Source organism: Siniperca chuatsi, linkage group LG6 (genome assembly GCF_020085105.1).
Source record: "Siniperca chuatsi isolate FFG_IHB_CAS linkage group LG6, ASM2008510v1, whole genome shotgun sequence".
NCBI classification, from domain to species: domain Eukaryota; kingdom Metazoa; phylum Chordata; class Actinopteri; order Centrarchiformes; family Sinipercidae; genus Siniperca; species Siniperca chuatsi.
The window spans coordinates 9,238,948-9,252,289 of record NC_058047.1 but is presented as its reverse complement, the minus strand read 5'-3'; the positions used below and the strand labels follow the sequence as shown (position 1 = coordinate 9,252,289).

General features: G+C 39.8%; 1 protein-coding gene across 3 annotated transcripts in view; it reads left to right on the top strand.

Annotated features, from left to right (window-relative positions):
- Positions 1-13,342, top strand: part of anos1b (anosmin 1b) — a 52,134-nt gene that overhangs the window by 10,577 nt on the left and 28,215 nt on the right. For all 3 annotated transcript variants that reach the window (XM_044198906.1, XM_044198905.1, XM_044198904.1), the window contains exon 2: positions 6,589-6,636. In XM_044198906.1, coding sequence (XP_044054841.1) covers positions 6,589-6,636 — 48 coding nt within the window. The remainder of the gene's footprint in view (positions 1-6,588; positions 6,637-13,342) is intronic.

The window sequence follows — 13,342 nt, the reverse complement described above, 5'->3', positions numbered from 1 at the left end:
CTCACACAAACAACGCGCACACACAACACACACACTGTAGCTGCGTTTGCTTCTGGTCATCTGGGTGTGATTAGCAGAGTTAATGCCTCGTGTTAAATAGACTTTCTACTGCGCCTCACCGCAAACACTGACCACAACACACACACACACACACACACACACACACACACACACACACACACATATAATATGTACACACACTCTTTCTCCCTTTGTCTCTCTCACACACACACTCACTTTTTATTGCTGCATCTGGCAGAAGTGTGATTTATATCTCACTCTCTTTCAAACACTGAAGGGTGTGTGCAGCTGTATGCGTGCATGTTGACCGTGCACATGTTTCTGTGTGTGTTTACGTGTATGTGTGTGTGTGTGTTTGTGTCCCTGCCTCTTCCCTGCTGTTGTGTCCAGTAATATCAGGTTGTTATTCTTCAACAATGATTACTGTGAACTCATCAGAGCCATGTGGAAGTCCTTTAGTGCAAGTGTTTCTCACTCCGTCGGTCAGTTCTGTTTCTGACAGGTCTCTCATGCACGTTTTTGTTTGTCATACATCATAAACTGGGTTGAAGTGATATTTTTCATGCAAGGTATCTTGTGAGCAATAGTGTAAGTCTTTTTTGGTGCATGAACCATAAAATGCACAAAAGTCACAAAAATTTATTGCGTTCTGTTTTACAACTAGTATCCACGACTCTTTGCCAGTCTCCGCCCTGCTCCTATTAACTAATATTTATTTCCATCTTTCACCTTCTTTTGTCTGTCTCCCTCTGCTCTTTTCAACTTCCTCCCTCCCTCCCATTTCCTCTCAGTCTCCCACATCCAACTTCTTTTCTCTTCTTCCAGCCGTGTTCTTCCAATCCTCCCTTTCCCTTTTTCAACATGTGCAGCTGTTTTGCCGCCGACAGGCACACACACACACTTTGAGACCCTACGAAACCCCACTTTGACCACCGTTTAATAGCCATACGGCACACAGGCCCATCTAAACTGCCTTGATTGGCTCTGACAGCAAATATGTCCCATGAAATTGACTTGTGATGATTGTGTGTATGTGTACATCCATGTGTGTGTGCATTAAAGTGTGTGCTGCGGAGGGGGGTGAACAGTTGTGACAGAAAAGGGGGAATGTTACGGCGAGGAAGACAGAAAAAGAAAGAGAGCGTGAAAAAGATTAAGAGAGGGGATGAAGATGTGAGGCCAGCAGGGGGGAAAGCAGCTTTATATCTCCTCATTGAAAAATCTGGAGATGTTTAACTGGCCTCTACACTGTCCTCAGTTCTTTGAGTGGAGCATCTACAGTATATCATCACCATCAGTTTCAAGTCCTCTCCAGTCATTTTTTCAGGAGTTGGCAGCAATGTGGAGAGACTGAGAGGTATAGTCAGAGGGTACAAATGAAAGACAGAAAGAATGATAGAAGAAGGCTAAAGGAGGCTAATCTGGATGAGTAGCAGCAGGAGGAGGAAGAGGAATTGTAAAGTGTGTGTGTGTGTGTGTGAGAGAGAATTGTACTCAGCTCTTCTTCCTGCTCTTTTGTATCTGTTTTTTCTCCATCAAAAGAAAGGCACAATGGTGGTTGGTTTAATTAACCATCCTTCTTTGGGAGGACAAATGTTCAACCCACCATGATTGAGCATCTAGGAACAGGGCAGAGCAGAGCAATATTGCCAAAATCAAAAACCATAATATTTTTGACTGGATACCTTGGATACTGGATACTGGAAATTAGCAATGTAATGATATTTTAGAGAGTTTGAGAAATAATTAGGGCAAAAAATCCACATAATTAATGTGGATATGATTAAGATTCAAAACCATTTGGTGTCATATCACTCAGCTAGAGCAGACTAATGACCTCCCTTATCTGTAATGCATCAACCAGGAAAAGACAATATTTAAGCTATATTGGAATATTTCAATAACCAAACTCAGTGATAAGCAAACCTAACATATATTTTCATGTTGTATTTTTGTTACACTGTTCAGCAGTCATTTAAGGACATATCTATATATTTTTCAAAGAGGCAGAGACATTGTTCTCTTCTTACAGCAACCTGAAATGTCCAGCTTGCAATGCAGCTGTGAGACTCTCACACATGCACTTGTCATTATTGGTCTTTCACCCTAAATATAAAACCCAACTAGCCAGGTACATTCATTTGGCAACTTTAGAAAGACTTTCTGGTAAATGCAGGGAATTTGTAACAGAAGCCAAAGTAATAAACTCTATCAAGTAAATTCTATCACTTATATCACACTCAGGAATTCACTGAAAATCACAAACTGACACTGAAAGAGTATCTGAGGGTGGAATTTGCTTCACCGCTGCACCCCAGGGTGTCAATTCTGCAGCACTAATGCAACTTAAAGGTACCCTGTGGCGCTTTTGACCACTATGAGCGCTATGTAGCAATGTTTTTATGAGTGAATCCCCTCATTTTTGTTTGTCTGCACATGCACACACATTCCAGCCAATGTTTTTACATTATTCCACTTATCAACATCTGGCGCCACAAAAAGCAGCAATGCCCCAACAAAGGCAGTCTTAGAAGACTGCTAGCAGGTAAACATGGATGTAAGCGATGCAAGTTTCAAAATGTTTAAAAACATTGGATTTTGCAAATTTGCAGCCCATTTACAGCAAGATCACAAGAAATACATGTTTTGTGTTTGTCTTTGGATAAAGTACCAGTGGATCCAGAATATAGAATTGAAACTGGTGAAAACGCAGAGGGAGACTTAGTGTCTGTTTAACATTTCAACTGTGTCATCCAACAGAATCAGTGGAAGGAGAGTGTGACTGCCTCTTAGCTGTATCAGCTGCTTAGAAAAGTTTTAATGTCTGAGAGAGTTTAAAACCTCCTGCATTTGAGTGAGTTACACTGCTACTATAAGACTGTATCCATGGCGACTTGGGCATTTATGGTGCAATCAGTAGCACCTGGGCGGCATCAGTTTTGCATAGTCAGAAAGTGCCTTGCAGACAAGAGAAAAGAAGAAAGAAAGAGAGAAAAGGTGGGCGGAGGAGGAAGGTGTTTCTGTCTCTGTAGTGATACCATGACACCCGTTCCTCTGTTTTTCCTCTCATCTATTCTTCTTTCCCTTCCCCACGGACTTGTTACTAATCTCTTCATCAGAGATTTAACCATTACTTTAAATTGCTTTCTTCCTCTTTCTCTCATCTATCTCTATATGAAGCTGGTTAAGCAGTCGCCCCAGCATTATTCCTTTTAACAACAAGTACATATTACAGTTAAGCCAAGAGTGCGCACCTCATCAATACTCATTTAGTCTTAAAGGCATACTAGCATGGGCAAAACATACACTTGTATTTCTCCCAAGATTATGTCGAACAATCATTTCACAGACAGAATTTTTGTTTAAGCGTTGTCAGCTCTGATCGAATTTGTTGTGGCCTTCGTTCAGAACTTGATCCTGATTTTGGTTGCACTCCTCGTATCTCCTCTCTGAAAACTAACCACCTCTTCACTGCTGCCAACAGCTGGACAACTGAGGCAATAGTAAGCAGCTGTAGTACTGGACGTGAACAGGGGTGAGAGTATGAGAAGAATGAGGGAAACAAATTTGTGGAGAGAGTTTGTGGAGAACTTGGAGCTCTGGCCATTTTCACACATATGCTCAAAGGCAAGTCTCTGCAGAAAGCAGGTGTGACTGATGGTTTGTCAGTTTTGGAAATTTACAAAAATTGTAAGAGGCAGGCCTCCCTGTCTTACAGTCAGAAAGAAGCTTTTAACCGTACTATCCAATCAGCACTATGTTTAAAAAGTATGTCACGGCCTTAATCTTGTCTTCACTTCAGTAAAAATCCCTGGCTGTTCTAGTGACAGTAAATTTTTTTAGCTCCTACATGCAGCATCTCTACAGGGCTTAAAAGGGAAGTAAGTCCTCATCTTCATACATCAAAGTCCAATGTAGCTCCTTTAGCAGCTATTTCACCAAAGTAGTCAATATGCATCTGTTTTGAATGTTAAGAGTGAACAAGTCAATTCAGCATCTTCTGTACCGTGAAAGCCCTTAACCCCTAATCTCTAACCTTTAACCTCTGCACTGTTACCCCAACTCTAACCCCTTAACCCTCATTATACCATAAGTACAAAGGCTACCTTAAAGAGGAAAAGCCCTGAAAAGTGTGTATGTGTGTGTGGAAAGAGATGAGCTTGGTTCAGGCTAAATACAGCACACTCAGGAGAGGGTTTAGGAGTCGTTAAGTGGGCTTATCCGACACACACACACACACACACACACACACTAGAGGCTCATATATACTCCCTGTAGGCACACACACACATGACAACAGAGAGATACACAAATGCACACACACCAGTATTCTAATAGTTGTTTTGATGTTGGATGATGGCATCATGATTGTGCTGATGATGACAAAGCATTTCAGAGGGAGGAGCAGCAGTTTTGCCACACTGACTGACTAACTATCTTACCAATTCAAGTTAAAAACAGCTGACAGGATTTTCAGTCTGCATTTAAACCATTAAAATGATCCAAAATCTCCAAAAAACTGTTGAAAAAATAAAATATAAACTTAATTAGTCAGAGGTACTGTATACTGCTCAAAAAGGGGATGGAGGGGGAATCAAGAAGCAAGCAGTAACAATTACACAGTGTGAAACCAACAGGGTTTAAACAAGATGTTGTCTCTGTTGTTTAAGTCATTTATCTAGTCAAAACACTAAACATAATTTGCTTCCAGCTTCTCAAATGTAAAGATTTTTTGCTTTACTCTGTTTTATGTCATTGTAAATTGAATATGTTTGGATTTTGTATTTCTACCTCCAGAGCTGCAGAGTCTGGATCTGTGATTGTGGGCCAACTGCTGCCCCCATGTTTCTGCTCGACAACTGCTACTACAATTGTTATTAGTAGTCTTATTACTATTATTATCATTATTATTCTTATCGCAATCATTCCTATTTTTATTATCACCCTGAGTCTGGTTCAGTCCGAGGTTTCTGCCTCTTAAAGGAAGTTTTTCCTTGCCACTGTTGCCAAGTGTTTGCTCATGGTGGGATTTGTTGGGTCTCTGTAAATATATATAAAGACTCTTTAAAGAGTACGGTCTAGACCTGCTCTATAGGAAAAGTGCAATGACAAAACAAACAAAAGATGTTGCCTTGCGTTTTTGGAGCATTATTTTCACTATTTTTTGACATTATATAGAATAAACAGTTTTTGGATTCATAAAATATAATCATGATTAATCGATAATGAAAATAATCATGAGTTGCATCCCTGCTGAGAGGTGTGAACTTAAAGGTGGGTTATGCAATTCTGGGGAAATCCAATACCATGACAAATACCATGATATAGAGCAAACAACGACACAGCAAGTAATGTAACTAACCTTGGCTAGGTTGTGGGTTGGCAAACTGTCCCTACAGTTTCTGCTGCGAAGCTAACTTGCAGAGAGGACAAGACGGTTTCCCAAAGCCAGCAAACCAGCTCCAGACAGAGATACTCACAACTCTCCTGCTACTATAGCAAACATCACAACAACAGCATATCTTGGCAAACTAGAAAGTTAGCTGAATGTCCGTGGGCATGGTATTATTTGTTTATGGTAATTTTATAACAAGGTGTAAGAATTTTGCAATGATGTAATAATGACAAAAAATATTTCATGTAGCTCTGGTATCAGTCAAGTCAAGTATCTTTATTGTCATTGTTATTGTGCTAAGAATAAATAGATATTAAAAAGATAGATAGTCAGCACATATTTACACATTAAAATAGAATGCCAAAAACACACAAAGTTATCAATAATAGTTCCTAGTGCAATTTATTCTGGTGCAAAGTAGCGCATGTGGTGCAAACATGATTCAGAATTCAAAGTTCTTGACTAGAGTTGTGCAGGGAGTGGTGGAGGAGAGTGGGATTGGGACAGGACAGGGGCTTGTGTGGGCTGGGGAGTTTTCAACAGCTTCTTTGTGTTACAGGTAAAATCTCAAAACACCTTGCAGGTCTGTGTGGCCTTGTGCGTTCAATGCCAAGTATGGATGAGTACAAGTTTCTATTAAGGAGTTTTATTTGGATGGAAGACAAAATTTGAAAAGTTGAAGAGACTTTAGGACTAGGGGTTGGTTTGGTTAATCTGTATTTCTGTGCCTGTGGTCATAAGATGACGTCTCCCTCTGTCACAGTGGTTATAGCAGCCATGTTTACTGGTGGTCTTGACTCACTTAGCAGTAACTGTACGCACATATACACACACACACACACACACACACACACACACATATATATAAACATACATCTCACCAAGTGACGTGGTCTCTGTCTGGTTCAGCAACCACAAACACAGTGTGTTAAGTCATCTTGCACCCGAGGATAATTATGTAAATAAGAGAAAGGTTGAGTGTGTGTCTCTCTGCATGTCAGGTTGACCTTTTATTAACAATATTTTGCTTTCTGTCTCCTTGTATGTTAGACAGCAGTCTCACATGAATGGGTCAAATGTGGGCAGAATGCGTCAAACACAGGATTTTTCTATGAAAGATTTATTTGTCTCTCTGTGTTTGTTTTAACCCTCATCCTCTCTGTTTCTTTCAGAGTGACCAAGTACTGGTTTGGTGTGAAAGCCACAGACGCTGTGCGCAGGTAAATACACACAAACTTCTGCTACACTTCAAGACATTATACTGACTTGCATTTAATTCCCTGAAGGCTTATCCAAACATCAGTCACTTGTGTGCCTAACCCCAACCCTAACCCTATCCTCAAGCCAGTCATAACTCTAATGTTAACCCTAAAACCAAGTCCTCGGTGCAGGAGTTCAACTTCTGGTAACAGTAACTCTGACTTGGAGGTGCAGTCTATTGAACACAATTGGCCGAGTTCGTGAGTGGTAAGCCTGTGAGGGTTCTTGTCCTTTTTGCTGCACTAGCAACTCCTACTGGTTTGTTGGGGTGGAACTGGGGGTGATTGCGTGAACCTTCCACATGTTACACCTTCCTAGTGAAGCTCATTACTGGCAGGTGAAATGAAGCGGCTGCAGCACTGCCCAAAATAATAGTAGAGTTTAGCAGTGGGCTGCAGTGCACAGGGGATTGGGCATTTCATATACCCCCCCAAAACAGGGCAAAATCTTACAGTATCTATAAAATAAGTCAATGATCTTGTGGGGACCTGCTTTTTGTTCTCAGATATGAACAAATAGATCCCATGAAGAACGGGACAAGTACTTCTGCCTGAGTCTTTAATTAACATTAACATTAAGATTTAACAAAACTTCAGCACACTACCAGAAAACAAGAAGTTGCTGGACGCAATGAAAGAAGATTAAAACATCTGCACACTTATTGCTTGGCCAAAAGCTTAGATAAAACATTTGGTGCAAAGGAGATAAGTGTGCTAATGTTTTGATCTTTTTTCATAGACTCAGCGATTTAAAGTTTGCATTCTGTCAAAGGGCACTAGTGACGCATTAGACAGAACACAGGTATGGCTTTTTTATCATCATGTATCATGTCTTGGCTCAGTATTATACCAGGGCCATGGGAAATATGTGTTTCTGAGTGGCTAGCACATAAAATGTACAACGGATACTTTAAACTAATTTCTTTTTAACAATTTAAATTAGTTTGCAAGGTATATTAAAATGCAATTAATCGTAGCATCCACAGTATTTCTGCTTTGTGCTACACTACTAGCTAACTGTCACTGGTGTAATGGTCCAAATCACAGATTAAACTGACTATCAACAAATTAAAAAGTGGATGATGATTCGAACCCATCTTGTCTGTAGTAAGTGGCTATAGTACAAGTGTGGTAACACACAACGACGTATCCTGATCCTAGAATATCCTATGAACCTGACACAATAACAGTACAAATGCAAAGCATCGTGTCACTCTTCATCTCTGCCTCGAGAGGCAAAGAGACAGAGAGAGTCTTTCTCTTGCTTCCCTTGTGTATGGAATCTTTACACCCACCACACGGCTCCTGTAATAGCAAAGGTTGTGTTTTAGTTAAAATAACATCCTCCGTTATATCCCCATTATCCATCCACCCTGGAGCAAAAATGATCCCCTGTTTATTCACTTAACACTGCCTGCCAGGAGACTTCACTGTGTGTGTGTGTGTGTGTGTGTATGTGTGTGTGCTAATTCATTGTTTGATTCAAGTGGAGTTTCCATGCTGTGTATTTTTAGCTGCCAGTCTGTCCACTCTGCAGCATTTCCAGCTTGTTACAGCTTTCTGGACATTGCTTGGGTGTTTTAGACAGCTGGTCAATGGGTGGACAAGACAGAAACTGGGTCTCCATATTTTGATGCAAATTATCATGTTTTAAATCAGAAAAGTAAAAAGATGAAACACTAATTTCAGGAAAATGTCTTCAGTATTGGAAAACACAAGCAAATTTTGATCACTAAACAATGTATGTGAGATCAGAAATGATTTTATTGGCTAAATAATGATGCTGTGTAATCTGCAGCCAAAAAATGCCTATAAAATATCTGTCTACCATCACCTTTTACTTACTGACCTTAACTTACTCAATATTAATGACTTCTTGAAAGATTCTGTCTGGTTTCTTATTGATGTGTTTTCTGAACTCTCCGTTCAGGTTCAGATCTATTTAAAAGCGTTATCCCGGCTGAAAGCACACCTGAATCGTATTTTACTTCTTGCAACATTTCCAAGCTTCGCTACAAATTCACATGACAGTAGGATAAAGGGAAAGCAAGAAACAGGCGTGAGAATGGAAGCTTTTTTTTGTATGGGGTGTATATCAGGAGTGAGTGTATGTGTGAAGTCAGCCGGGGTTAATGTCAACAACAGCTAAGAGCATGCTCCCCCCAAAAATTCCCCCAACAGACCGTTGCAGGGGATACCACACTGAGCGAAACATCAGACATCAACTTTCAGCTATGCCTAACCCCCCTCACCACCTTAAACAAAAACACACACACACACTCAAACTTATCTATATCCTTTCATTCCTTTCTTCTTTCCCTTCCTTTGTTTCTGTTTCTGATGTTTAGACTTCAACAAAGAAACAGAGAGAATGAGAATGGAAAATATTTTCTAGTTTAATACCATGTCTAAACTTTATTACCCTGGCTTTGTGTCTTGCTGTTGTACATGTATGAATACCAGTGTGGCACTATGCTGTAACCGACGTCCAACAACAGTCTCTGAAATTGGCCAGTGGGAGCTGACGCTGTGTAAACCACAATTTTCCTCTCAGACAGCCTGATACTGCACAGACAAGCAGTGTCTCTTCTTGCTTGTTTGAATTACAAAGTTATTAATTCTTACCGTTTTACAGTCTGTTGAAAGTGGCTACAGCCCAATTTGTAAAAGTTACCGCGGCAGGCCAACAAAAATAAATTAGAGCAGAAAAGCACATATCCCGGTCCTCAGCCATAATTGCCAAGATTAATCAAAATAATGAATTATACAGCGGAGGATGTCCAACACTGTTTAATGCTCCCAAGGTGTGTATATTTGTTAACGGGATATGTGGGAGATGTTTAGGGCTTGCTATTTTTTTATTGATTATGTACCTTGGGAGCATTCTATAATGAGCACAGTCCGCTTTATTATTGTTTCATTAGGCTAGCAGATATTCCCAGGTTTCTATTCTACTCTATTAATTCTGCATTTGTTCTAGTAACATATTTGATATAAGAAGGTAAAGCACAGATCCCAGCAACAAGTTATAATGAACTACAGAGAGACAGTAGGATATTGTTGTTGTTGTTGAAATATTTTAGTTATGGTAGCAGCTCTAAGGATGGCATTGTCAGTTGGTTGGTTCACCACCTTGTTCCAGACTGAAATATCTCAACAACTATTGAGTGGATTGCCATTACATTTTGTAGAGACATTCATGGTTCCCAGACAATGTATCTTAATGACTTTGGGGATTCCCTCACTTTTCCTCTAGCGCCGCTATTAGGTTGACATCTGTGCTTTTGTGTTGAGAAAAATCTCAACACCTGTTGGATGGATTGCCATGGAATTTTGTACACACATTTATGTTCCCCTCAGGATGGATTTTAATAACTTTGGTGATTTCCTGACTTTGCATCAAGTGCCATCATCAGGTCAAAATATCTATTTGTCCAGTTTTTGGGTTTGTGACCAAATCCCTGCAAAATTAATGACATTCACATCAGCCTCAGTTGTACTTTGTGTTTAGTGCTGATTAGCAAATGGTAGCATGCTAACATGCTAAAGTAAAACGGTGAACATTCTAAACATACCTGCTAAACTTCAGCATGTTGCAGCATGCATTGTTATTGTGAGCATGTTAGCATAATGATGTTGGCATTTAGCTCAAAGCACCACTTTACCTAAGTACAGCCTCAGAGTCGCTGGTATGGCTGTAGACTCTTAGTCTTGTTAATACCAGTGCTGATATGACACCAGTTGCATTAAACGATACAGTACTTTTTTTGATAACTTTTAGAAATATAAACAGAAACTCTGCCATCTTGCGCTGGTGACGTCATTTGGAGCCAGAGTCTACGCAGTAGTGATCGGAGTTGGAGCCGCGGTATTGAGATCCCGCCCATACACCTGACCGATTCATTCGCGAGCAGGTCTCAGCTGTCAATCATGACGTGAAACCCCCTTTTTATAGCATCAATTAACAAATTAAAACCAAACTTATCAGAACAGTGAACACTTGATCATACATCAGCATGATAAGAACTACCTAAAGTGACAGAAACCATCTTTGGGGGAAAAATTTGACGTGTACTTTGATTTTTTTAGTTTGGCTCAAGTCCTATCTGCTAACATGGAGGGGGCGGGGTTTACGATCTATACTGCAGCTGGTCACCAGGGGGCGATCGAGATGTTTTGGCTTCACTTTTGGGGAGCTGTCATGTCTTCCATCTTTATATACAGTCAATGGTCAGGACCAAGACATTATTAAGGTGCAATACCCAGCCCTAGTCTAGACTATTTTCTCTGCAGAGAGAAAAAGAAGGAGAAAGTCATAGGGGAGGAAGTAGTGAGTCCGCTGGTCCTTAGCTGTTGGAGGAAAAACACTCCTCTGCACAGTTTGACTTTCTGATTTTTTTCTGTGGGGAGCTACATTTTTCTTGTGTTTATAAACCCAATTTTAGGGCTATTAGTAAGGCAAATCTAACAAAATGTGATTTGGTCTCAGCCTACATTCCACTGCAAGATCTCATAAAGCCTTTTGGCAGTATATTCCATAACTTTTGACAGAGATTTTTACAGAATATTTTGGGGACTGGTATTACTTTTCCCTCAACTCCTTGTTGGGTCCTTACCCAGACTTGGAGCAGTACTAGGTTGTTCTCACTGAGTTTTAACATGTGTAACACATAGTCAGTCTATCCGCTCACAGTCACACACCCACACACACAAAATGGTGCACTGTGAAACTAAAGGATTAATTTCATTTCCCATGTCATCTATTTCACTTTGGAAGCTGAAAGCTTGCAATGATCCATTATTTCACAAGGAAATGGCATGAAACACAAGTATGTAAAAATAAATTGCAAGGTATTTGATTATTTCTTTAGAAATTTGATGCTATTTTATTTAATCATCTTCAGTCTCAGGAGCATTTGTTTAAAAAAACAAAACAAAACAATGAAAACTTGTAAATTTATAGGTTACAGTAAAGTGCAAATACTCAAAATATTATTAGTCTTATAAACTGTATGAAATCTTTGATTGCAGGACATTCTGACGGATAGGAGAGAATTATTTATGCATGAAGAATGTTAAAGAATTTAAAAATTGAGTTGGCAGAGTGCCTTTTACAGTACAAACAGAGTAGGATAAGAGAAAGAGGGATGAAAGAAATGTGACAACAGATAAAGGTAAGCATTGTCTCATCGACTGTGGTGCTTTATCTGTTCTTTTGTTATATCAGAGCCCGGGGTCTCTCTATCGAAGACACACACACACACACACCAGGCAGATGTTGCACATATGGTTTGTGTCACATCATCAGTGAACTTTCTCATGGAAACACACATGGGAGTTCACTAAAACTGAACTACAGCCCTCACTCAATTCCTCCATCTGTCCATCTCCTCCTTCCTTTATCTCTTTCCTTCTCACACACACACATGCAGAGCAGACGTAGTAATGTGTACCAGGTGTGTGCGTCAGCGGGATGTCCACTAACAAACAAGTCTAACAAACTGTTACCCTTCCTCTTATTATCCTTTCTTCCTCATTCATTTCTCATAACTTGCTCTTAAGAGGTTCAATTAAGGTTCATTAATTGTTAGGTTGGCAGTTCGATCCCTGCATCCTCCTGTCCACATGTCGAAATGACCTTGAGCAAGACACGTCCCAATGCAGCTCTGCTGTCATTATGTGTGTGATCGAGAGGCAAATTGTAAAGCGTTTGTTTGTTAAGTGCATTCCATTTACAATTTTAGCCTTTGCTTGGTAGATTTCACATGATACTGTAAGTAAGAACTCTATGAGGCTACTGAACACGAACTACCCTTCCTTTAAGTCAACCTCCTAAACTGACCCTATTGCTATTCAGCATAAGAATCTGCCATGTATGAAGTTGTACCACTGTTGTATGCATGCAACTTATTAGAGGCTGTTTGGTTCCAGCAGAAAGAGCACAGGAATAATTCCTGTGCAAGCAGCGTTTAGTTTTTATGCACCACATATCTGGAACAAACAGAGAAAACTGTAGGTCTGCTGCAACTCTTAGTTATTTTAAATCAAGGCTGAAGACTTTTCTGTTTGCCGCTGCCTTTTATTAAATCGAATAATGATTACTTTCTTACACTGCACTGTAACATGTTTTATCTTGTTTTTATTTTCTATTTAACTCTTTTTAAGTGTTTTAAATGTCTTTTTATATTGCCCTATGCTGCTTTTATGTTTTATGTAAAGCACTTTGAATTGCCTTGTTGTTGAAATGTGCTGTACAAATAAACTTGCCTTGTTCTACTCCAATCCCCCATAATCCTTTCTATAAATATCTGTATAAAAATAGTCCAATATTCTTTTTGAGAAAATTCTTCACCCATCAATTTTCCATCACTTATATGGGCTGTGGCAGCACAAGGCTAAGCAGAGTAGCCCATGACCTCAGACTGCTGACCTCACCTCAGTTGCTTCTCACTCAAGTGTTGGTTTAAAATGAAATCTACAATCATAGTTTTATAATCAAAAGGCAGGAGGAAATGATAGAGGAGAAATATGTTGGAAAGAGTTTCAACAATCAGGAAGTCATACTTGTGTGCCAATCTAAAGCCCCCTTCTCACTCTCAACCTTAGATTTGAAAGTATCTCAGTCATTATCACTCCATTTGGACAACCCAGTACAACAGCTGCAAAC